Source organism: Antedon bifida, chromosome 2 (assembly GCF_963402885.1).
Source record: "Antedon bifida chromosome 2, ecAntBifi1.1, whole genome shotgun sequence".
NCBI classification, from domain to species: domain Eukaryota; kingdom Metazoa; phylum Echinodermata; class Crinoidea; order Comatulida; family Antedonidae; genus Antedon; species Antedon bifida.
Genome location: NC_136227.1, coordinates 1,736,588 through 1,759,784, shown reverse-complemented (window position 1 = coordinate 1,759,784; position 23,197 = coordinate 1,736,588). Strand labels below are relative to the sequence as shown.

The window sequence follows — 23,197 nt, the reverse complement described above, 5'->3', positions numbered from 1 at the left end:
TCCCTGCCCCTACCCCTCTTCCCCATACTCTTTGCTTCCTTGCCCAACCCTTTTATCCCTCCCCCTACTCTTTGCTCCCTGCCCCCTTATAAAACATGCATGCACTCATCTCTCCTCTAGTTTTGTCTCCTCCCTCATCACCACAAAACTATTAATTGTGCTAAGTCTAACCCCAAAACCTGATTATTTGCTTGATTTACAATATACAAGGCACACTGCAAAGAGGTAAAAAAAAGATTTTGCTATACATATACCCTTTTATATACACACGATATAATAATAATACACTAAACCTTATAGGGAAGAATTTGGCATTTGAAATGTGCAGATTATCAGGAATATTGGTGGGCTTAAGTCGACAACTATGTTGACATAATTTCTACAAGAAACTTTGCTTAACTTAACTGAACTCAACTCACATTTGAGCAAAATGTTTAACAATATTTGAGTTTAGTTGTTACCGAACCAAACACATTTGTAAACTTTGAATCACGGTATGGATAACGATTAGATCCATAAAACGCTCACACACTGTATATTTTCAGTTCAGTTTCTTGAAACATGGAGGCTATTAATTCCTTTCTGCACGAAATAAGCAATACTGTACAATTAGTACCCAGTAACCAGTAAAATCCAAAGAACAGTACACCAACATTTATAGTAATGTACAAGTATATACCAATTATTGCTATCTTGCTTACTTAACTACTTTTTAACAGAGTAATATGTTTTAATTTAATTGAAATAATTTAGGTTTTCACTGAACTTATTCCACGATCAATTCTTACGCTCTGTCTACACTATCAAGCTTTATGTGATAATGTGATGTGCCCATATATGGACATGATGGTGATGTCATATCACTACCATATTTGGGCATATCACTACCATATTTGGGCACATCACACTTTTTTTGTCAAACTAGTTTGATATTGTAGACTGAACTTTAAAAGTGAAATATATCTGCCTTATAAAAAGGAAAATTAATCAAAAAAATGCACTTTTTAAATGCTTTTTTGGGTCGTTGGATATCCATAGCAATCAGATGTGATCTATCTCTTCATCAGGATGATGGTACTTGACACCGACAGACGACTCACGTGAACTAAACTTCATATGTCTGATCTGTTAATGTACAAACAAACAAAATTGATTAGAATAGAACTAAATATTTATTATTCTTATTAAACTTTCATGATGGCTTGTTTCACCATTATTTTGTTTGTATCTATCTTTACTGAAATATGGAGTGTCTATTCTCACTACTTTTATTCATTGGTGACCAATTAAATACATTATTATTGTTGTTTCCAAACATGTATTGTACAGGAACTCCGTTCCTTCTTGGTATGCCCTCCTTTCCTCCTATCAGCTCCTCAATAAAGCTATTTTATATTTATATATATCGTGTTTATATTTATTTGTTTTGCTGTATATATTGTATTCTCTGGAGGAATAAATATAATAAAAAATAAATAAATAAAAAAAGAATTTTCGATTTAGACGACCGAGGACCAATGACCAACCTAGATCAGGTCAATCGCTGTGTCATCGGTCGTTGCCTGGACCTAGAAACCAGGAGGAGCGAAGACACACATCTCCACAATGAACTAACATGACATAGTTTGGTTGTCGAAAATCACAAGCTCCCTATCATTATAACTGTGTTAATCTCTGTCTACACTATCAAACTTTATTTGACAAAAAAATGTGATGTGCCCATATATGGACATGTTGATATATATATCACTATCATATTTGGGCACATCACACTTTTTTTGTCAAACTAGTTTGATATTGTAGACAGAGTTTTAGACATCATTGTAAGTTGACAAATAGGTCTCACATTTTCTCACCATAAGACAAATTTTAATGAGCAGAGAATTAAACCCAACAAACTGGAATTCCTAAGCAAGCATGTTTATTATAAAGCTACCGTAAAGATAAGCAAATTTTGCAATAAAGCACTCTGATATTAAAAAATAGCACTATATTATAAATGTTGCATTAGTTCTATGTAAAGATTTTTAAAATCATACCTCTATAAGGAGAATACCCGACTTTGACGTTGGGTGTTTATATGCGTACACTACCCACACAGAAAACGCAAAGACTAAAGTGAAGAGAATGAAGACAATCGCCCAGATCCCCACCGCACGATGACTCGTTTCAGTTGATGACTCCTGCTTTTTATAGTGCGATAAGTCTTGCTTAACAGGACCGCTGACTAATAACACATGAAAAGAGAATGACAGTTAGCACAACATAATCATCAGTCCAATCCAAGGTCAGTTTATAAACTAGAAATATGATTTGATATTTCTTTTATTTTCCATCAGAATGTTTTATCTGCGTGATAAAGTTTTGGCTTGTGAATTTTCAATTACAGGATTGAATGCCCTAACCACTGCATGTCGGCAGATATATGATAATCTGACATGTTAGGTATTTCATCGATAAATTGTATGTGTTTTATTTTTTGTTATATATATGTTAACAAATGTTTTCAGCCTTTAAGTGCTGCTGTTTTGTATGTTTTTTATATATACCAAAATAAATAAATTAATTAATAAAATAATAGATAATACATTATTATTTTGTTTGAATATCTCTCTTACTTGATTGATCTTGATTTGAGTTTTGGTTAGTTAAATCCCATGTTATTTTGAATAAGCCAGAATTGAATTAGGAAAAAAAAACTTACATTTTTCACAATATTTTCCAACGTATCCTTCAGCGCATGTGCACAGAATATCATTTGCCAGTTGTTTACACTTGGCATTGTTGGCGCACAGGTTGTTATTGCAACTTAAAACTACAAAAAAGGAGAAATAAAATGTGAGTAAAAGTATGTTTAATCCAACTGGTACTCTCCTTCAAAAAATATTTTATGAAAAAAATATTTTTTATATGAACGGCCGTCTTAATTCTCAATATTCATTTATTTTTTTCATTTTAACACTACACTATTAAACGTTTATTTATGCTGGGTTCGAATATCGAAAGCTCCCTATTGGTTTCAACGAATCAACGTAGAATCGATTTCCAAACTTTATATGACAAAAAAATGTGATGTACCCATATATGGACATGATGGTGTCATATCTCTACCATATTTGGGCATATCATTACCATATTTTGGCACATCACACTTTTTTTGTCAAACTAGTTTGATAGTGTAGATAGAGCTTTGTAAAGGGGCAACCTTCTAGGTGTACTTGCAGGCCAGCTGACAGCAATGTAACAAGCCGTAAGGTCAAAATAGGGGTACGATCCCATTATAATATTCAAGTGGTATAGTACAGTGAATGTTAGTGAATGCAAAATACTGCATTCTGGCGAGGTTGGCAATATATGATCTGGAAAGTTTGAAAGCGTTTTTTCATTTTCATTTACTTGTTTGACAAAAAACGTCTGGGACTTCTAAAGAGTCAATGAAGCTCGTAAGCCAAGAGTCCGAGCTCACAATTTATTATTATTTCAATTGAATATTCTTACTATTACTCATCTTTTTCTTGGTTGACTTGATAGGCTCTGGTGTTGACATCTTTTGTGATGATGGGCACTCATGTACCATGTTAATGAAGTTTGTCTACAACAATAAAAAAATTAACAAAATAAAACACATTGTTTTGAATATGGAATTTGTCTTATTTGTAAATTTGTATTTGTATAATTTTAATATTTCAAACATTTTAGGCTCTGTATTTTTAAATATATGTACATACTGCTGCTCCTTCGGCAGGTATTTTAAATTAAAATATTTACTGAAAAGTCTAAGGCTCTGTTTACACTACCAAACTTTATGTGACAACAAAATGTGTGTCATATCAGTACCAAATTTAGGCATATCACTACCATATTTGGGCACATCACACTTGTTTTTTTCAAACTAGTTTGATAGTGTAGACAGAGCTTTAAAATGGTGTTGTACTTCAAAAACCTATTCCTACTTACATCTTTATAACATTTATTACTGTACCATTCTTGCCGAAAACGGTCAAACCCATTAGAGCATCGTTTCACCGCCTCGCACCACGTGCAGCTGAAGTTAATATTAGATTCTGCACATGCCTCACATGTGTCATACATATTACAAGCTGTTAAAAATACAATTATTTACAAATTAGATACATAATAAACATAGGTTGGCTTGCCAATTGGTTTTGGCAATCAATAGATCTTCTTGCTATAAACGCGAGACACATCACACATGTGTTTTAAATTATTCCATAATTTCCCACCCACTCTCCCTAGCAAGAAATTTTGACATCAGGAGCTTCCCAATATTTTTCTTTTCTTGCTTTTCCCTCCGGGCACTTGGCTGGGAGGAAGTTGGTTTTAATGTTGTTTAATGTATTTTTGCAAGCCCATGTTTTGGCTGCCACATCAGAACATCTGCAATGATTTCTTCTTTATTGAGAAGACAGTGTCCAGCAAATGTCAGGACAAGGAAGGCCAGCAATCACATACATTGATGTACTAGAGACGGATACTGGTGGTACGCAGAGAGATGGCCGTCACAATGGCAGAAAGTTATGGAGGAATCTAGTTATATAAGTTTGGGTATGTCCTGAACTAAGTAAGTAAGTAAGTAAGTAATGTATTTTTTCCATGCATATTTTGTCAATGCCTTTTTGGTTTATACAAAGAGGTATTTAAAGATATATTGCCCCCTGAAAAAATCATTTTTTTACATTTTTTATTGAATATGCCATTTTAATGTCGCATAATAGTTATTCACTTTGACCAAAAACTGGATCCAAAAAAAAAATTATTTACCAGAAAAAATGTAATTTAAAGCAAAAAATACTCAAACCGTTTATTTTGTCTTTTTATAAGTGAAATTTTTTTTTTCTATAGAAAGAAGTTAATAACTATTAAAACTACAAAATGACCTATTAAAAGTCGGATTTTGTTATTCTTCATTTTTCATGTTTTGTGGGACAATACATCTTTAAGCATAACAAACTTTTAAAATATCATACTTTTTTTAGGTGTTAGATGAAACGCTGTCTGTTCTCTAAGTTGCTGCAAACTAAGGTCCACTCTGTGATATTCATAGATCGTTCTTCTCTTAAGGAATGAGTTGATAGACGTATCGTTATAGTAAGCATCTGTAATACCAACTTTTACAGGATGGCTTTCTGAAGGGATCTCAGATCCTGAAACAGCAAGCTGATAAAAAGAATGAAGATTTATTTATTTCTCCAAAAAATATAGGCAAACAAAAATATTATGTGTGTCATGTATCAGTTAGGGAGTAAATGGCTGTGATCATGTTACAAAGTGAGTTAAGAGCTGTAGACACTAATTGGTTCTTCAGCTATGGAGAATTTTGTACTCTGTATTATTTTTTCCGAAATAAAAGATGAGATGGAATGAAAACAATATATACTATCTGATAACTCCTAGAAAGTAGGAAGTCTCTTGCCATTTTCTCCTTGACTGGTATAACAATTGAAAAAAAAAGAATCTCACAAAGATTGTTATATTATATATTTTTTTTATATTATATTCAATCGAAACCAACAGCGATAATTACTGCCACTAACAGATTTGATACAAACAAAGACAGGACTGTTTAAAGCACCTTGATTGGTCCTAACATTGATCAAGGGCTTCTCTCGTCCATGAGTGCCCATTTTCATAATCGAAAAAAAAAATAATACTGTATGCAACGCCACTCAAACCACCACAGCTAGAGTACTGAACAAAAATGTTTTGACAATACATTCAAAACACCAGGGAAGAACAAACAATGCCTTTTGAACCAACATCCATGTACCATCTAATTTAGTTATAAACTGTTGGGCCCCTGGGTACTTACACCTGTTGTGTCATCTTTGAAATATGTACATATTTAGAAATTCTAAAACTAAACTTATAAGTCGGTACAAATCAATGTTCTATTGATTTTTTCCCTCATGTATTATAATCAGTTTGGGAGGTGCATGTGGCGAGAATAATATTATAGTACAAACATCAAAAGGAATATACAATAGGTCTACAATCACAGCACAAAACATTAGCAAAAATATTTTTTTTTTATCCTCGGAAGAAATTCTCTACTTCAGGAAATTTAATTTTCCTGTTCTGGACTACAAATAATAAGTCAATTATGATTCACAAATTTTTCCTTAGCACTTAAATGTTGTTACAACATCGCATTCATACCGCCAAGCCATTGATGTGTAATATTATAGCTTCTCATCTTGTGGTTAACATTTTAAGTGGATTACGTTAGATAAGTGTAAAATGACTGTAGGGAGGCAGGATATAGAATCAATGTATTTCCATTGGGAAATCCGTAATTAAGCAACAGGTAGTTTTTAAGCATACTCTATTAAACCCAGTTCACAAGGATGTTATGTCCAGTCAATTTGGTTATCTTATATTATTTTTAGATTAAAGCTCTGTCTACACTATCAAACTTTATGTGACAAAAAATATGATGTGCCCCTATATGGACATGATGATGTCATACCACTACCATATTTGGGCACATCACACTTTTTTTGTCAAACTACTGTAGTTTGATAATGTAGACAGAGCTTTAACACAGTTTGTCCTAGTAAATCCCACACATAAATGAGGTAACTATGGGATTATCTTTAAATACTACAAATAGTACTATATCTTTCTACTGTACTGTGTGGATTCAATTTGAAATCCAAATTTTGCTTTTCAAATTCCAAGGTGCAGGGTTCAGTCTTACCTAGTGCACTCTTTAAACTTAAAATGAGACTTATTTTAAGCACGACTTATCCATCATATAATTAGCAAGTTACTTACTGTACATGTTTATAACATTTTTTTTAAAGCTTGTTTCTATACTAATATAATAATAAATATCAAGAATAATAATAATTTAGTAATACAAAGCCAGAATGATATCTGCTTTACAATTTAAGTATGCATGAACTCTTATAAACTAGGTTTAGCATATGGCGTTTTGTTATAAAATGATAATAGTATGAAAAATTATGGTACTTTTGTTACCCAGCTTGTGATAACTGTGCTATTATCAGTCAATTACTGCTTCAACTTACATTGTTAATGGCATTTAAAGTGAGACATGCTTTAAATGGATGGATTGTACACGACACTAAAAGATAACATACCCACTTAATGTGACACTGAAGGATTTGAAGGATGAAAACAAGGTATAAAATCTTACGCCTTGTCTACACTATCAAAGTTTATGTGACAAAAAAATGTGATGTGCCCGTGGACATGGTGATGCACCCATATATGGACATGATGATGTCATATCACTACCATATTTGGGCATATCACTACCATTTTTGGGCACGTCACACTTTGATAGTTTGATAGTGTAGACAGAGTTTTAGAAGCATGAAAACAGCGTATAAAATCTTACAACAAAACTATTAAATATTTTATGAACTTATATTTAACGAAAGATGACTAAAATATGATGTTGACGATACAATGTTGTCGGTGGTTTGAACCTAAAGTGGTCATCCCTCAGCAATATTGATATTTAGCATAACAGTGACTTCCTGTGCAGTTTATGAGTGATTCAATCAAAAAACTTTACAAGTTATGTTACCCCAGGCTTGCGTGACTCATTGGGTTTGATATCCATGTCATGTGAATGTTGTAGTTGATGGTGTTAAGTGTGGCTTTCTGTCAAACTCAGCTAAATTGTGGTAATTTAGTCTGTGGTACTGCATTAGGATGCGATCTATTTTCAATTTAGATTTTCAAATATCTCTGCATTAATTTAATAAAGTCATACTGTATACCCATGATTTAGCATATATTTACTATAAATGAGTCTATGACCATGTAATAGTCCCAGGACGTGTGGGTATGGCATTAAATTAGGGGTGAGGTAATACGTGAATTGCAATAACAATGGAATTTATAAAACTATTGTGTCTAGATTTAGCCTAAATTAGGAGTTGGGGGTTGTACAGTATGTGAGGATGATTATGCTTGGTCATACAGTATATTATTATCAAATTCATTTAAATACAGTATAGATGGATTTGACGGACGGAGAGAACAAGTGTTTAATATTATCAAACAACAACAAATACATTTTGTTAACTGTTGTTTTTTTTGTGACATTGACAAATAACAAAATCATATATATAATTCACCTAGATACAAATCATTCATTATGTTAATCTGGGAGTTGTTCATTTACATAAATCAAAACAGGTTACATTACAAATTAACGACACTATTTTTTTCCTAAATTCAGCATGACATAGAAACACTATCGTCATAACATTAACGCGACACATTAAAGACTATCAGCTGGAAGTGTCGCAAAAACAAACCACCCAACTCACAGATTTCTTAATTTTAGCATAGTTTATGAATCAGAACACTTTACCAGGAAAGGGAATCTAAGTTACGATGACCCAGGGGAGATGATTATGTGATAAACTGGTGAATGTATGCTGTGATGACCCAGGGGGAAATGATCGTGTGCTCCACTGGTAAATGTAAGTGTGACTGGACCATGATAGATTACAGTATGTTCTTTTAACATTTTTACTTAAATCAGTATTCACTGTAACGTGATCAAACAGGAACTTGAGAAAGTTTGTGTACCGGTCATTCTGTGAAAATGACCTACTGTATGGAACTTGACCGGGACAGTTTCCTCAAGAGCCACTATATTTAAATATGACCTAAGATGATGATGATGAATATTTTTAGCATTTACTTAATGTCAATTTTAGCGGATGCTCACTTTAATACTAAGTATGTTTCAATGTTTTGTAGGAGCAAGTACTGAATCAAATTTAAGTATATGCGAAAATTATTTTTAAAAAATTTTGAGTAAATGATAATTGCCTAATTCTGAAGGGTTAACAAGGGAAGTAATCATATAACCCAAGGAAGGAAAATTGGTCCCAAAAGAATACAGTTTCAGAGACACCGTTCCTATGCTAGTAACATAGATCTTGTCATTTTGTAAGAGGAATGATAATGAATATATGATTTTAAAATATGAAAGTGTCATCATACTTAATATATCTAAATTGGTTGGATGAAAAAAAATTAAGTACATTTAATTTGTAACCCACAAAAATGAACTCTGGAAAGTGAGAACATTATTTCTAAGGGAGCTGTTCCACAAATCCAAAATATCCACAACAAATTCCTAAAAAATTGTTCTAATACTTTTAGTAGCAATAATAGAAACACTATTCGGAAATAAAGTTAACAAACTGTAGGTTGCAGGAAAGCTATTCATCTGACATTTCAAACAATTACAATTTTAACGAGTGGAGTGTAATCCTCATCTTCAAACATAAGCCCAGTAATCCAAGTCACATTATCATAACAAGCACAGATCATTCAAAGATAAGCCCAATAAGCCAAATCACATTATCATAACAAGCCCAGATCATCGCGTTCGTGATTACAACTAGAATATTGGTATAAAAGCATGTAGAGATTTCAGTTTCCAACTTATTAATTTGATAATGATTGATAGCAGATATGATGAAGGGGCTTTAGGGGGAGGGGAAAACAGGAAGTGCGGTTCTGCCAGATGAAGTCAATTCTACCCAGAATAAATGATTACTAATAGACACAGTACATTTGTATGACTAATGATAGACCAACAGTCAACTGGGATACTAAATGCTAATATTGTACATTATAAATTGGATAGTATCATGCCATTCACTGTTTTCATACATAATGTTTTGGGAGTTTATGTTTATAATTTTGGATTTTCTAGTTTTTGTGTCATGTTACTGTATATATCAAGCATAACTGTTTGATATTTATGTAAATGTAAAGCCTCATCTACACCATCAAACTTTATGTGACAACAATCCATATATGGACATGATAATGTCATATTATTACCATATTTGGAAATATCACTACCATATTTGGGCACATCACACTTTTTTGGCAAACTAGTTTGATAGTGTAGATAGAGCTTTAGAGGATGTACAAATATTAATTTTTAGAATGTGTGTAAAAAGTTGAATATAGGTGCGACTAGAACCCACACCCTTCAGACCACAAACCTGGCATCCAAGCGGATCAAATTAAGTAAATAAATGTGCAATCTTTGATAATTTAATATTGTATTTTTTAATGTCAATTTCATTTGGATGTAATCTTTAAAATATTTTTATGTTTTCATTGTATGACATTAATAACTTATTGCTATCGTTTTTTTACTATTTTTTTTTAATAAGGAAATACATTTTAAATTAAACTTGCCTTCCTGTAAACAAAGATGATTCTTCCATCACTCAGTAACGACACTTGAAATGTGAAATTTCCAACTAAAAAATAAAATAAATATGTTTTGGTTTATTTGTCAACAGTGTTCTAGCGTTCAATAACCAGTTATGAAATATTAACAAAATAAAGGAAAATTATGTCAAATTTCAAATTTCCTAAAAAAAACCATGAAAATCAAAACCATGTGATCCCTCTTGTACTATAAAAGTACAAATATTAATCAAACATTATGATAAGGTGAAGTAGAAAACAGTCACCAATTAATGTTTACAGCTCTTCTGTTGAAACAGAAACTATTTATTAATAGCTTTATGCATACATAAATATTATGTAGTACTTGTTAATGTTACAGAAAGAATATAACACAACCAGCTTTGACCTACTGACCTCCTGGCCTATCTTTCAGGTGAACTTGGTTCCACTCAACCGTAAACCGCGTACCTGTAATATTAATAACATCATCCATTATAAAAATTAAAAAATTATTTGAAATCCATAAAAACCAGTGAAAAAGCAAACAGAAAAGTGACATAAAGCTCTGTTTACACTATCAAACTAGTTTGGCAAAAAATAGTGTGATGTGCTCAAATATGGTAGTGATATGACATCATCATGTCCATATATGGGCACATCACATTTTCTTGTCACATAATGTTTAATAGTGTAGACAGAACTTAACACATTGCATATACACTCATTTAATCCTGAAATAGTTACATTTAATGCCTTGGACAAGAGAATTATTCAATAAAATCTTCAACATATCAGCACAGACACACTGTGTGGATTTAGTAGCTCCACCTACTCTATTTAATAAACCTATTAAATGCCATTTTACATTCGTCCAAATTGCTATTAAAAAACCGTAATATACTAGTAGTAAATACATTGTATTTAAAACATTCATGCTTGGTGGTTTTACAGTAAGCTGAGATCTTTATGGCTCTATTGGGAGGAGGAATAATTTGCTGAACTTGTGTTAATAACGAAACAATCGCTAATACGGTTTCTGTTCTAGCTTGTTGCTACGCTATGAAATTGCAAAAAAATCTCATTCATTTTAAAACGCTGTAAAGTGATGTCTATTAGGTAAGACTATAATGAAATTTGCTATTAAAATTTGCATATTTGCAAGGGAGAGATGATGATTCATAGAAAATATGAATTTTTAGAAATAAAATTAAGAAACGCAGGATTCAACCTCACCATTGTCACCATAACGTATCATAGAATCTGTGTGAATACTCGGGTCAAAGTTCGCCATCAGTGGAGCGATGTATTGTGTTGCTGCTAAATACTTGTGGTAATAGTCACCTATGTACACAAACCCTTCAAAATACAGAAAACAATTATTAATAATAACAATGAATAATGACAATATTGAACTTTTGCAATTTTAGACAAGTTCCTTATGATAGTAATAATGACGATTACAGAGAGATAATTCAATAGATAGAGAAAAGTTATATAGAAAACGGACCCAATTACTATATTGCATAATAGTCTCTTTTTACAGATCTTTTCACACCTTGTTTAGTTTGTATTCAAATCTTTTTGGAAACAAATTATTTGTATTGTTGATATGTTGTTGACTTGTTCCGAAATAAAATAAAATTGAATAATGATGATAATTTAATGATTGTAAAATAAGAAATGATATTATAAGATAATAATTCATTCCTAACTAGAAGATCTATCAAGTAATTCCAAATTATTTAATGCGGTAGGAAAGGTGTCATCATTTTACTCATGAGAATAATAATTGATAATAATTTAATTCAATGAAATAAGAATCAAACGACCTTTAAGGTATAATAAATTTCTGCATACACAAATTCTGTAACCTTTAAATATTTATAAACACTTCCGATTTTCATTAAAACCGTATAATGATCGTGAAATTTAGAACCATTTGAAAATAATGTCTTTACACGACAATCGCTCAGACTAAATAAAAGCGAAAAAAATTACTCGCAAAAGTAAACGGGTCATCACAATTGTTCTTACCTCCTGTCGTGATTAGCACGTTCTTAACCATATGTCCGTAAAACGGAAAGCTAAAAGTTAACCGAGCAGGCTGAAGACAAAATAAAGTTAAAGTTTAGAATAATAATTAACTAATATTTTCAATTTGCGAGATCAAGCCTGACCAGGCTCCAGGATTCCTCAGTCAATTGATATATGCAATAACGCCTCTGTTCTATTAGTTAGTTAAGATTGTTTTTCTAACATATGATGGCATATTGAGAAAGATAATTCTAAGAACAGACAGTGAAAAGGACTCTTTGATCATAAAACAGCATAAGTTTGTACTTTACTGTTTGGACTTTGAACTCTTTGTAATAAACTAAATCAAATCAAATAATTCCAATACACAAACTGACAAACAAGAAATTATATTCTTAATATTATGACCGTTTCAATTAAAAAAAGAAAAATTACAAATACATCTAAAAAAAGTGGTCCTTAAATAGAGAAATATAGAAACATATAGCTATACTTACGACAGCCTGTCTGTGATTGGTTGCCAGTTGCTGAGGTGTGATTGGTTGATTCAAGAGGTCAAAATCGACCCAATATGACATAGCTTCTGATGGTTCAGGAATAAAATGTGATATGTAATAGTTATGATCATCCTAGAAAAATAAAGATAATAAATTTACTTAGGTATAAAACAAAAGTAGCAAAAACCAAACTTAACATAATTATGTTAATTTTTTTTTAAAGATATATTATTACCATATTATTATTAATCATTTCAACAATCTTAGAAGCAAACATAAGACCCATGACAAATTTAAGATAAAAAAATATTTTTGTTGCTGAAAAACTGAAATAATTAGTACCCAAAACTGGTTTTTAAATGGAAAAGCTATAGTTTACTTAATCATATTTGGTATTTTATGCCTAGGGGTGTGTATCTATACCTGTTCCAACGTGACTACATGTACAACCAAGTATTTTACACTTCATATTCAAATACTATCACGTCTTCAAAGTTTTTAATAATTGGAATAATCCCAATACTGGATAGGCGGTCTTGGGTTCATTTTACAGTTTTAATTACAGAATTTGGATATTATAAATTGCTACTATAAACAGGGAGTTGAAACAACCTCTCCGCTATAACATTGTCATACATATCAAGTTAAACATCTTCTTTAGTTTCTTAATAGGTCATTTGGAATAGATAGTGTAACATGTGGGCAGTTATCTGGATGCTGATAGTTCAACAAAACCATAAATGTATTCTTAAGCTCTGTCTACACTATCAAACTTGATGCGACAAAAAAATGTGATGTGGTGATATATGGACATGATGATGTCATATCACTACCATATTTGTGCATATCACTGCCATATTTGGGCACATCATTTTTTTGTCAAACTAGTTTTTGATAGTGCAGACATAGCTTTATAAGGTATAGCTTCATAACTAGAATTTGGAATTTAGCAAGCATACACAATGACCGAACGTTAAAAATGAGGGGATTCAAATGTCCTTTTCAGAATAGAATCAGTGACCTGACAAGGCCTAGGTCAGCAATAATAGGTCAATAAGCTGTATATTATAAGGTCAATATCACTAAACTATCAATTTCCTTTGACATAATTTTAAAAAAAACATTCAATCTGGGATTAGTTATAATTTGGAAGGATAAAAAAAAAAAAAAACATTTATTGTTTATAGTTTGAACTCAAAGTACATTCAATAAAAAATTATCAATTATAAATAAGACTCGATCATATCGTAGACTGGCTAAAAAGAAAATAGCAAAAACACCTTTGGAAGTAACACATGTTGTTTACTTCTACTGTATATATAATTATTCAAAAATGGTTCGGGAGCTTTTAGGAATTATTTATAAGCACTAATGTATACATTTGACCCTATAAGGAAATTATTGAAATTGTACAGACTTAATTTTTTTGATAAAACAATATATAAATGTCATACTTTTTTTAATAAAATAATTGATAATTAATTTTATGCAACATCATCAAAAGGATATTTTCTACTAAAGCTCTGTCCACACTATCAAACTTTATGTGACAAAAAAATGTGATGTGTCCATATATGGACATGATGATATCACTACCATATTTGAGCATATCACTTTTTTTGTCAAACTAGTTTGATAGTGTAGACAGAGCTTAAAGATGTATTGTCCCCCAGAAACATGAAAAAATAAAGATTAATAAATCAGATTTTGAATAGGCAATTTCACAGTTTTAGTAAAGTTATTCACTTCTGTAGAAGAAAAATCATCAAAAATAATTATTTCACTTATAAAAAGACAAAAGAAATGGTTAATTTCAACCAAAAACCATTGTCTTCCAGACAATTTAGGTATATTTTGCTTTAAATTACAATTTTTTGGTGGAAAATGTTTTTTTTTGGTCATAGTGAATAACTATTATGTGATATTAAAATGGCATATTCAAAAAAAAATAATTTAAAAAATTATTTTTTAGGGGGACAATATATCTTTAAGATGAGGATGAAAGATAAACTAGGGAGCAAAATTGTCACATAATTTAATGATAGCTGTGACATTTTAAATTACGCTACTATAGTAGTAACATTCTAAGAAAGCTTTCTCATTTCCTTACACTCAAACGCAAACACCTAAAACAGGATGGAAATGATTGTTATTATTAATTAATAAATTGGATGAATTACACACACCTATCATGCTGAAACATACACACTAATAGTATATCATTTATATTATCATTTTAAGGTCTTTAAGATTGAATATTGAGATTTTAAAATAGGTTTGCCGTACATACACCATGTATGTATGTCATATCACTACCATATTTGGGCACATCACACTTTTTTATCAATGTTATGCTCCATTTTTTCCCCCTTCTTTTAAAAAAAAATTTTTATTAATTTTTTTATTTTTTTTATTTATTTATTTGTTTTTTAATTTATTTTTATTATTTTGACTATGGAATAAAAATGTCGATGATTGATTGAGAATTTTAAGTGAGTAGAAAATATGCCTACTCAAACTACTAATGGCCCATTGTAATAACAGGATACAAACGACAACGCCTTTAATTCATATTCTTTCCGCATGTAGAAAATGTAAACAACAAGAAGGAAGTTGGTAGGTGTGTTCGTTTTCTTAATAACACACAAAATATTTTATTTTTAAACATTTATTCACGGAACTAAATATGAGTTCAACAAACTCAAAGATGATTAGAAAAATCAGAAATTTTATTGTAATTATAATAATTTATTATAGCAAGGTATCTTCTACCAGCAGCCACTTATTACCAGTTAATTTTCTAGCTAGCCTTGATAGAAAAACATGATACCTGCTTGGAGGTACCCAGTAGAATTGTCTTTTTTTATCAAAATGTTGTAGGGTCATCAAGCTTATAATATGTTTTTTACATGGTTGAAATAACTTAAAAATATCACAAATGGTAAAATAAAGATACTTTTATCATGGGTCAGTTATCCGATCCAAGTATGGCAATCACAAGCTGAGTACGCCATGATTCAAACCAAATTAAATCAACTGTATTCGTTCCATGGAAAAAAAAGTAGAAAGTACTGTGTGTACAAAATCAGTAAAAATGTAAATACAATGGATTGAATGGTTTTTATATAGCATGGTATAAATGTAGATCTGGAGTACACCAGCACCAGTCAACTGATACTAAGTATCCATCAATGACGGCCATGTGTCTTCAGAAGAAGACGGCTACAAGAATAGTAACTACTTACAATAACAGTTTGATTTTGTACAATTTCAGACGATGTACTTCTTCTTGTTTGAGAATGAATATCATTTAACTCCATCTGCTCATTCAGTGAAATGCTTTCGTCTATCTTATATGCATCTGTACAAACAATAAAAATAATAACATTAATGAATGGTTAGAAAAAGATGGGTATGATTCTTGGGTATGTTTAAAGGTACGGGCAAAAATGTCTGTTGATCATACATTCCAATAATTATTAATTAATAATTATATTATAATTATCTATAGTTTCCCCAATGTTTCATAATTTTTGGGATTTTATTTGTGTTACTTTTTTCACCTTCTAGGGAGTCACTAAACATGTTATTACTTTAGGTTAAACTACCTAACTAATGAAAAAATTCTTCCTGGTTTTTATAGCAGAATTTTGCCAAGTTTCGTATTTGACCATTTTAATGGAAATTCATGTTTTTTCGTCTTGATTTCTGTTACAAATATTTGATTTATGTACAATTAACCAGATATATTTAAAATTCATGCCTGCACCTGACCTTTAAAAGAATAAAATGTACCTGTAAAATAATTCACAAAAAAAATTTGGTGTAAAAAATATGTATGAAATTCAAATGTAAAGTAGTATGTTCAAATGTTCAGAAGTATTAGGAAGATGGGTATGATTCCTGGGGTACAGTATGTTTCAAGGAATAATGTACCTGTAAAATAATAAGACATTAAGTGTAAAATATGTGAAATAAGTCAAATGTAAAAGTATTAAGAAGTATAAAGTGAATGTTGTACAGTAATGTTGTCTAGACAATGATTGGTCATTGTGTATTAATAGGATCGTCACGATAAACCAATTCACAGAAATCAATCGAAAGCAATAGTCGCATAATTATGTAACAATGTACAATGAGAGTAACTTTTGTTTCAGTTTTATTTAATAACTGATCTGGCCAACCTGAGGTGAAAAGTGTGCATGAGGGGGAAAGTGTTCTACAGGATGGGAACACTGAGTGCCCAGAGTTTTCCCACCGGATGGAGAAACTGAGTGCCGGAGTGCCGGAGTGTTCCCACCGGATGGAGAAACTGAGTGCCAGAGTGTTCCCACCGGAAGGAGAAACTGAAATGGAAGTGTCTTATTAGCAGGACACATAGCATGTGTTACATACAGGTGGAACAGGTTATACTTTATTATATTATACAGGTGAATGCTAATGAGGAAACTCTTAGGAGAAGTTGAAAACAAAGGTTATAGAGTCAGGTTGACTTTATTGCACAATATTTCACGGAAATACACAATTAGAAATGTTAAGAACGAATGATGTCATTGAATGATATGTTGAAATTTAAGAATTTCATTTTAAGATCTTCCACATTCAACATAAAAAATTATTTAATTTTTAAAAATATATTTAAGTAAAATATAGTCACAATTTCTGTGAAACAGTAGGTTTTTAAAAAAATGTCTTTTTGTGTATTAAATGAAATGAATAGTTAATAGTTTGTTTTTATTCTACAGAAGTGAGTAATGAAGTCATTGCAAAATGGCCAAAAATCAAAGTATGATATTAATAATCCTCATTTTCATGTTTTTGGTTAGAATACTGTATAACTGAGGACAGAATATTACATGAATAAGGCTCAAATCTTACATAATAACTTTGTAGGATGAATAAAACAGACAGATCTAATATCAACTGCATACTTAATTATTAAGCAAGAGAAATATTAAGCAGGGAAATATGTACTCACCTTCATTACTTAAAGCTGAACAACAAGAGAAAGAAAAAAAGAAGAGAGATGACCAAAATACTAAATCAAACGCCATGACTACAAGATACAATGAGAAGCTTAAGGCATCACCTGAAAAATACAATATCATTACTTACGTTAATCACGTATAAACCATCTGACATTTCAACTGTGAATAAACACAATTACAGAATTCAAATTGAAAAGATGGCAGTCAACCTTAATTAAATTCTGATACATATATAAATATAGTCAGCAAATATTCCATTTGTACAAACCATATTGTCTCTATGTTTTAAAATCACATAAAAACTCGCTACTTTAACGAAAATACACTTTCAGCCCTACTTTACGCAAAGAAAATCTGGTAAACCAAAATCAGTAGTTATTTGAATAATTAAAGCCCCATTCCCTACGTTTTTTAGATCTAATTTAAGATCACAAACTATATTTAATGTAAAAATAATACTATATGGTCCTATTGCGATAACTTTTTTCGTCTTTAAACGGTTAAAAATGTGAAAAATAAGTCGATTCTAATAATTATAGCGGCCCGCTATAAATCCCAAAATGCATTGCGCGCGGATTGATATTTTTGTTTTTCACCTGTAATTCGCCCACTTTTCGATCGATCGTGAGGCCAAAACAAATGGAAGACTCCTAACTTTTCAGCGAAAATACCGGGTTTTCCCCAATTTGTATCAACGGAGTCTGGCAAAAATAGAAAGACAATTAATGCAGCAACTATACAACATCAGGCTAGGTATATAGCTCGCGTACGATGTTCGTACGTTACCGATGTTTACCAGCTAGGCCTACAAAACTAAGCCTAGCTAGGCTAGGCCTAAGACCGTCCACGAGAGGTCGATCGCCGCGAGCTACTTAGGTAGTGCATTGTTTCTCACTTTTTATCATAATTTACCATAAAACGTACATTTAAGACAAGAAATGACATGGTTTAATGTTTTTAAAGTGATATATATGTATTATTTTCCAAAAAACGTCCAAAATTGCAGGGAAGGGGTCTTTAACATTTATACCAGGAAAAATTGGGACATTACTTACAATTCCAATGGTAATCTTACTGTGATTAATCAATAAGCTCATTTTTAAATACCAGTCATAATTCCATGCATGAACGAACATGATCACTGAGGCGTGCAATAACCATTAATTCCAATAAGAAAAATTAAGATCATTGAATTCGACCAATAAGATTTGGGCCTGTATGATCATTTCCTACAATGTGCTAGCCAGTCAGTGTGTAAGCATGTTCTGATAGTACATCATGGTACCAGGCTATTGCTAGGTCAGTATTACATGATGCATCACTACCAGGGTTGTTGCTACAATGTGCATAGTTTCCTATATCACAGTGATGGTGCCATTTCCTATAGTATTGGTTACATACTGGCCTTGTTAATCATGAACTTTTTCAAACAGGATACAGTACAACAAATCAAAGAAATTATCATTAAACTGTATTATTAATAATGATAACTACGTATTTATTGCAGTTTAATAACGTATTAAATTAGAAAGATTATAATCTTTTTTTTCTATTACATTATATTATAATAGTAATTTTGACATAAAAGTGTTATGGATGAAGTATTTAAACTAGGAAACCTTGGAAATAGCAGACTCTTCTTAAGCTCTGTCAATACAATCAAACTTTATGTGAAAAAAAAATGTTATGTGCCCATATTGGAATGGATGATGTCATATCACTACCATATAATTTGGGCATATCACTACCATATTTGGGCATATCACTACCATATTTGGGCATATCACTACCATATTTGGGCATATCACTACCATATTTGGGAATATCACTACCATATTTGGGCATATCACTACCTTAGGTACATCACACTTTTTTTGTCAAACTAGTTTGACACTGTGACAGTGTAGACAGAGTTATTTTATATACAGTAGTTAAACATTAATCATTGTTTAAACAATTGAAATCAAGTAGTTCTTCGCTGCATTTTCATCCACTATCCATGATCACATTAAGCATCCTTCTCAACTTACTCACATTTAGTGTGTGCTAATTTTGTCAATAATCATTTTCTTTTTACAGAGATAAAAAGGATGAGAGATCGGGGTTAATTACGATACAGAAAATAACCTCAAGGCTACGGGGTCTTGCGGTGCGATCATTAACAACTCTGTATGTCATATCAGAGTGTTAGTTCACAAACTTCACTTGGCCCCCATTCCATAATCAAGTCATGGACAGATAAATAAAAGAAATTAGCTACAGTATAGCAATTTGTTTTTAAATAGACTACTGTACGTTTGCAAAATGTAACTTTTTTTTTACTTTCAAATTTGTTTGAAATTTGGATATTTTGGCCTATTTCCAAACTTTGATATAAAATGTTATGTTTTTATTGTAAAATGCACTTCCCCTTCTATAACATAGATGTTAATGTCAGCCAGTAATTGGTTATGAAATCTAGTGTTTATATTAATTATCAAAATGAACACATGTTTCAAATTAAATCATAAATCAGTACTTTCAATTAAAGTACATCAATTAATTTTCGAAGAAATTCAATATATATAATTGCTGTTAAACTTTGGCTAGAATAATTAAAAGCAAATTATAATTTAGAATAAATGTGTGTGTATCTGTTTGTAATTGTAATATCTGTACAAATTCCATGAATAAAATCTTCCTCTCTACCACACAAAAGTTTTGGGACATGGTTCTGCTGCACAAAAAGTGCATTAGCCGTTTGATGATATAACCTGCATTTTGATAGATTGTATATACTGTAAACGTTTTTGTGGTTGTTTACACAATAAGTCTAAAGTAGGCTTATAATAAATATTTTATATTGTTGGTATTACTAATGGAAATAAAAGGAAACTAAAAAGTACTTCCTCATAGTCAAATGTATCTGTGTTTTTATCTAGAACAATGTTTTAACAAAAAGATATATAACCTATAACAATAAATTTGCTTTCAGTTCAAGTTGAAAGTATATTATATTATAATGATGATAGATACATTGGCAACATTGAAATTGGCAAACACAGAGTATGTGCTCAAGCGAAGTTGGCAACACTGAGTATGTACTAAAGTTAAGTTGGCAAAGAACAGTGAATTGTATTCAAATAGGAAATGCATCACACTGCAGTAGACTATTATGACACTCATTCAAAATCTAGATCAATACAAAAAAAAATAGTAGAACCCTTATTATTAATATTCAGGAGACACATTCCCAACAAAGTGTCCCTTGACAACTTGACCGAGGACCATATTTTTATAATGTATTAGGATGTACATATGATTTCAGAACAATCGCGAGATTAAGGATATCGCCGCACGCACTCATGTACATCTCTAATACTTTGTTAAAATATGGTCCTCGGTCAAGTAGTCCTTTAATAGAGGTGTTCCCTGAATAGGGGATGTCCATAAGAGAGGTTCTCCACTGTATCTATTTGGTTGATTGTAATCATTACTGTATGTATTGTTACTATTGTTATATAGGATTTAACAAAATTAAAAATGAATGAAACTCTTTTTGTTTTGTATTTTGTTTGTGTTACAATACAAAATACACCATCAATACAATTATTAGCCATTAAAAGTCTCTAAAGCTCTGTCTACACTATCAAACATTATGTGACAAAAAATGTGATATGCCCATGGACTTGATGATGTCATATCACTACCATATTTAAGCATATCACTAGTTTTTACCATATTTCTGGGCACCTCACACTTTTTTTGTCACATAATGTTTGATAGTGTTTGTAGACAGAGCTTTATAGACTTTTTCCATAGAATTATTTATCTTACAGTATGCCTAATTTGCTTGGCAACGATCTACTCATTTTAAACTTTATTCAACTTTTAAAGTAGTTTCACACATCTGAAGGTAAAACTCATTAGGAAATCATTATTATTTGAAGTTCAAGAATATCAAATGTTTTGTTTTCATGTCACAATCATTTAAGTAAGTAATGTACAGTCATTAGGTAGGGTCTGTCATGCAATTAAAAGGGTATACTGATTCATACTACAGTACTGTACACACAGAAAAAAAAAGAAAATTTGTTTTTTAATCAAAGGTATTGACGGCAGATTTTATTTATTTATTTTTTTGCAGATTTTTTTGTAATGGCCTCAACTTTTTTAATAACATTCGTAATATACACATTACATTTTTAAGAAAACTAAAGAAAGGGAAATAAAATTATAGTAAACACATATAAAATGATTGCAAGCATACGGCTATCTGTGAATGGAGTTTAAGTGCCAAAGAATAAATGCATTTTTATGAGGAGGTGTAATTGAATATCAGAACGCATGATGAATTGCAATTTATAAATCAAACAACAGCACTTGTCTAGAAAATGAAAGTAAGTCTAAAATTACAAAGAAGGTAGGGTATATGTCAAGGTATAAACAATTTGAACCTGAGACCTTGGTTCGATGTTTAGAATGGGTTATCCAGGAGTTATCCTTTTATAGGGTAGCCCATTCTACTGATACTGGAGTAGTTAATGTAGTAAGTAATTTACTATCTTCTTATGGCAACACTTTCTATTTAGCATACAAATTTAATTTCATTGTGCTTAATTTGATATGAAAGATGTAGGTTATCGTCAAACACAAGGACGTCATTAAATTAATTCAGTATATTGCAAGCTATGTTTAATATTAATTTGAATAGTATATGAACGACCAATAAGCTATGAGAAGAAAGTTAAAAATTCATCAAGTTTTTTTTTCATTTTATTTATCCTTGCTTGAATCAGCAATTTCACAGCATCAAAACAAAAGTTTTTCATGCAAGGGTGTTTTAAAATGTACCGGTAAATATTTTTGTAGGCATACATTAAAAACATGACAAATTTTTATCTATAAATTACATTTGCCAGGACTGATAATACTAAATGCTAGGCCATGAATGGGGTATTAAAAAAAATTCTAAGTCTACCTAGGCTATACCCTAAATACTACCTACCAAGCATGCCATTGCCAACAGGCCTACGCCGCAGTAGGCCTCTATCTAATCTAGCCTAGGCCCCTAGACTGAGTAGGAGGCCTAGGCCTAGGTAGGCCTACAAAACCAGTAAACCTAGCTAGGCCTACTCATATCGCTCGTGTCGCTACCAGGTCTTAGTGATTAATTGAAATAGAAACACACTATATTATATAATAAAACAATAATGTTCTTACCAATTGACTTCACAACGCTAGGCCTAGTTAGTTAGGTAGGCTGTTCTCTCTCACACACACCGACCACACACACAATCGGATCGGAATCCACGGTATCATAATCCACAAAATCGTCGTCAAATAAAAAAAAAGAGAGGGCGCCAGTCTATTCAAGAACTTTGTCAATTTTAACTTCAGTTGCCTTTTTTTCACTTTTACCGTATTATATATATATTTTGTTACCATATTTAATGAGGGTGATCCATCTAG

General features: G+C 31.3%; 1 protein-coding gene across 1 annotated transcript; it reads right to left on the bottom strand.

The window, feature by feature from the left end:
- Positions 1–63: 63 nt before the first annotated feature.
- On the bottom strand, positions 64–23,046 carry LOC144858937 (plexin domain-containing protein 2-like). Its single transcript, XM_078715092.1, has 14 exons — positions 22,949–23,046; positions 17,737–17,847; positions 16,004–16,119; positions 12,759–12,890; positions 12,262–12,331; positions 11,461–11,583; positions 10,642–10,695; positions 10,231–10,295; positions 4,989–5,178; positions 3,958–4,100; positions 3,499–3,592; positions 2,705–2,815; positions 2,040–2,227; positions 64–1,125 (listed from the first exon to the last, which is right to left on the bottom strand). The coding sequence occupies exons 2-14, from the start codon at positions 17,810–17,812 to the stop codon at positions 1,042–1,044; spliced, it is 1,446 nt and encodes a 481-aa protein (XP_078571218.1). The 5' UTR covers positions 17,813–17,847; positions 22,949–23,046; the 3' UTR covers positions 64–1,041.
- Positions 23,047–23,197: the final 151 nt, after the last annotated feature.